General features: G+C 43.1%; 1 protein-coding gene across 1 annotated transcript; it reads right to left on the reverse strand.

Moving 5' to 3' along the window:
• Nucleotides 1-617: 617 nt before the first annotated feature.
• LOC110502816 (zinc finger protein 503) lies at nucleotides 618-3,436 on the reverse strand. Its single transcript, XM_021581120.3, has 2 exons — nucleotides 2,866-3,436; nucleotides 618-2,222 (listed from the first exon to the last, which is right to left on the reverse strand). Exons 1-2 carry the CDS (start codon nucleotides 3,118-3,120, stop codon nucleotides 780-782), a joined length of 1,698 nt encoding a protein of 565 aa, XP_021436795.1. The 5' UTR covers nucleotides 3,121-3,436; the 3' UTR covers nucleotides 618-779.
• Between the last annotated feature and the right edge of the window lie 1,093 nt (nucleotides 3,437-4,529).

The raw sequence follows: 4,529 nt of genomic DNA on the forward strand, positions 1-4,529 counted from the left end.
TTTGCAGTCTTAAAGGTATCGAAATGTGAATAAAATGCGATTAAAATGTTACTCAAGTGTATACGGCACATACTTCAAATGGAGATAGCCTACACAGATCTTAAATGCCATTCCACAAATTAAATGGCGTCGATTCTTTAATTAACAGACCAATTATGCTCATGTCTCACATATTCAAGTGTTTATCATTATAAGTAAAGTAATACTGTATGTCGAATTATTTATTCCATAAACAACCTACCAGATACATAAACCTTAATGTAGCTTGTCGAATTAATAATTAAATGTATGAAGAAATATGAGAAAGCCCAATTTGCCATCAGAATTAACTAGACATGTAATTCTAAGGTTTAGGCCAAAGTTGAAAAGTTATTTGCGATGTGCGGTAGCCGGTAGACCTACATAGGCCTCCAGACTCCAAAATAGGCTACGGCTTTCCAATGAAAAATAGAACGAATAGGCCTTTTGTATGTAGGAAACATAAAACTCTCACAATGAGCATTTTAAAAACGACATACACACTGCCTTGTAATTTCAATGTAACATCTAAAATGGCACGATCCAATATAGCCTATATATTAATTGTAAAAAAGAATGCACCTTGAGCCTCTTACAAATTATATTATAATTATTTTTATTTTTGTCACGCTTGGAGCTATCGCAAATAAATACACTGAGCCCACGGATCCCGTCCTGCATGAAATACAACCAATATAAAAGTCATTTAGGCCTAAAATCTCCTTATAAATGTATAGTTATTATGTGTCTGTCTGTATCTTCTACTGGTATCCTAACGCCGATGCGGTGGTGAGTCTCTGTCCATACAAGGCATAGGGAGAATAATATGGACCTGTGGCAGCGGGCATCTGAACCGACGCGCCGGGGGGCAGGGGGCTCTTTGAATAGGGGTGATAGCGCGTGCTCAATCCCAGAGGGTGATGTGGGCTCCTGAGGGTGAGCGTTCCAGGGCTGCCCGGGGCCGCATTTGGAGGCATGTGCATATGGCAAGCCATGGCGGCCGCGGCGGCGTTGGCTAGCGATGATGAACCCGGGTATCCTGATATCAACTTCTCCGTCCCCGCAAAAGCAGTGTGAGTCCTTAGGTGATTGAGGAGCTCTTCTGAGCAAGAAAACCGTTTGTCGCAAGGTCCGTTAGCCGATACCCAATTACAGACGTGTGGCAGAGGGTCATTTGGGAGCATAAAGCCATAGGGGTATAACGGGTGTCCAGCAAAGGATGGCGGCGAGGAATGCACGCTGTGCAAAGGGTGAGTTGGGTACATGAGAGGGTATCCTGACTTCAGAGCCGAGGACTCATGGCACTGCGAGGCACTGGAAGCACCGGATAAGTGGCTTGCGCAGTGGTAACTCAGGCAGTACGGGTCTCTACACAGGCTAGCAGACATTAGGGACGGAGGAGAAGCCCTGGACAAGGGGCTCCCAGCCTTATTACACTGAAGTTGGCTGGCAGCGGCAAACTGAGCACTAAGTAGTTGACTGCTAGATTTCGTCGGGTCTAAAGTCATTCCGTGAGGGAGAAAGTGTTGGGGATAGCCTGCGTATGCACCTGCTAAACTTCCAGGGTAGGACATGCCAGCAGGCGGTAGAGGGAAAACGGTGTGCCCAGGTTTATAGGGGGAGACTGGCGCTACGAGTCCTCCTGAACCCAGAAGTTGAACAGATGATGCAGAGGAGACAGATGTGAGTGAGTCTGATGTGATAACCTTTGATCCAGAGGTGGTCTCCTGGTGTTGGTTAGCCTCACCGTTAATCCCAGATATCCGGCTGTGACTACCACTGCCGCTTCCCTCCATTGTACTGTTTTTATTGCTATCAGATTCCTTATTCTTTTCCTCCTTGTCTCCCTGCTTACCCTCAGATGGCAGCGGAGACACAGAGTGGCAGGAGCTGGGGCTGCCTGTCCTGGGGGTAAACGGCTGGCAGGTGGCGCTAGGCACTCGGAAACTAGCTTTATCTCCACTCAGACTACCACTGCTGGACGAGGAGTCCTTGTTCTTCTCCGATGATTTGGAGTAGGGTTTGAAGCTAGATTTGTCTTCATTTCCAATGTCACTCATTTTTAGTGGTCCGGATTTGGTCTCTTTGTCACTAGATCCATTTGAGGTTACAGATGAGAGTTTGGAAGAGGACGGAGGGTCTGGTTTGCCGATTTGTGAGCAGGTCTGTGCCAAGAGAGCCAACGGACTTTTCTTGGCATCCAGCTGCAAAATAAGATAAAATAATATTTAATATTCAAGTTCACTGTAATGTTTTTTTCATGGGGTGTTTCAAAACCAAGCAATATGTTCCTGTTTATACAGTGTATTATGTGCCCTTGGATAACTCTGTTAATTACGCACGAGTTTAACGCATTGCGTATAAGGTTATTATAGCCATATATCTGCACAGTCTTAGAAAAATAGATTCTGGATAGAACCAGCAAGGGTTATATGATTGCTTCATATATGGCACCCCATAAGGTTATATATAGAACCGACATTTGTTCCATATAGAACCCTATATGGAACCCAAGGGTTCTATATGGAACCAATTTTGGTTCAGCGAAGAAGAACCCCTTGGGTTCTGATCAAAGGGTTAGAATCTTTAGGGGTGCCATATATGAAGCAATCAAAATAACGCTCTTGGATTCTATCCAGAACCTTTTTTTCTAGGAATGAATTTCAATTTACAATAACTATATGATAATAAACGGACAACTCAAATTGCCTAATAGTACCGATATTTTTAAATCTGAAAACATAGACAGAAAATCATTCACTCAAAAGTAATAACTGACCAAAATCACACTTTTGCAATCCCTATTTTATCCCGTCCCTTGTAGCCTGTGGCCAGCATAGTGCTTACCTCGATGGGACTGATAGGAGTTGATGGCAAAGGTTGAAGGTACTCCGGGTGCAAAATGTGTCCTCCCCGTGCTGTAAGCATTTTCAAAATCTTTATGGGTATACGATTAGCCTGCCGTAAAGGGTTTGAGGGAGAGACGAGATGAAGAAATGGATTGTTTATTCTCGGTGCGCCCTTCTCCCCTGAATAACTGTTCTCCCACACCGGAATCGCGATACTATTTCTCAGGACAGAAAATGCGGGCGATGTGATCATGACCCAATTCTCATTGAGATGGAAGAAAAACAGCCTACATTTGTTCTTTAGGAATACAAATCTAATCAAAGTAAAATGTCATTCTATAGCACCACAGTTCGTTATAAAACCAATAAATAGATACACTTTTATAATCCTTATTAGAGGCGGAGAAGATCAGAACATATCCCGTTCATATCGCAGCAGGAGTGAATGTGTGGCTCGGATGCTTCCTTCCTCAGTGTCGCTGTGTGTGAGTGTGGCAGTGGCAGTAGCACGTCTGTGCGCTTGCTCTCTCTACGTCGGAAGTAGCCTATGCTCTCCTCCCTTCATCAGCATCTGAATTAGTCTCGAGATTAAAGACTTTGCCGCCTTCCAATCAAATGAGCCCCTGAAGTGATTGGAGGGTCAATGGAATGTGACGTCACCTCAAATGGGTTTACTGTATTATTTTGCCATCTCGATGGGGCTTATTTTATTGTTGTGTTTATTTGCGCGTTCGCACATTTACATGTAGGGAGTGTATGGGAGGACTATTATGGGTGGGATAGACTGTTTTCCAAGGATATCCTAGGAATGACTTAAACCATGGACATATGAGTCTGTACGTTTTATGGCAAGTTGTGTTGTAAACATGTTATGCATGTAGAATAGATGTAATGTTAATATATGTCATATTATTTAGGCAAAACTCTAGCAGAATTTGCACTAATGTAATTTGATTGTCCTAAAACATATAGTCCATCTAGGTTATGGGATTTGCCAACACATAGTTATGCTTATAAAACGTTGAAGATAAATGCTTGGGGCTTTTCAGTATGGTTAGTTATTCTCCTTTCAAACACTTGCTGACATCAGTGTGTTGTGGCACTACAGTGGAATGTGCATGTCCCACATTGTCAATATAATTTACTACCCCCCACCCCCTCCCAACACCTCTTTCAATCACACTCTCTGTCTTCTGTCCATTTTGCCCTATACTAGTTATTTGTCAGTTGTCTAAATTCAGGTAATCTGCAGCAGTAGCAGTCACAGTGAACGAGAAAGAGAGGAGATAGAGGGAGGGATGAGAGGAGATAGAATGTGCACCTCATCCTCTTTCCAATTCTTGAGGTTACGTTCCAACTGGAACCCTATTCCCTATACACCTTTAGGTAACCCTTTCTCGATCTGTGGAGTACTGTTTTATATTGGTTCTTTGAATATCCCTTTGTATAACCATCTGTATGGCTCTTTATTAGAATGTTAGAACCAGATGGTTCTTCATTACACTGTTAAACATTTCCCAGCTACTGGTTGCAGGGGAAATACAATAAAGAAGTTACGATATGTTTAGAGCTGGATTAAGGTATTATTGCTGTAAGGGATAGTATGCTGCTGCATTCTCACTACTTGGGAGTCAACCTCTCGTGGGATTGGAAGTCACAACC

Source organism: Oncorhynchus mykiss, chromosome 23 (assembly GCF_057628025.1).
Source record: "Oncorhynchus mykiss isolate SJ-2025 chromosome 23, ASM5762802v1, whole genome shotgun sequence".
Lineage (NCBI taxonomy): Eukaryota > Metazoa > Chordata > Actinopteri > Salmoniformes > Salmonidae > Oncorhynchus > Oncorhynchus mykiss.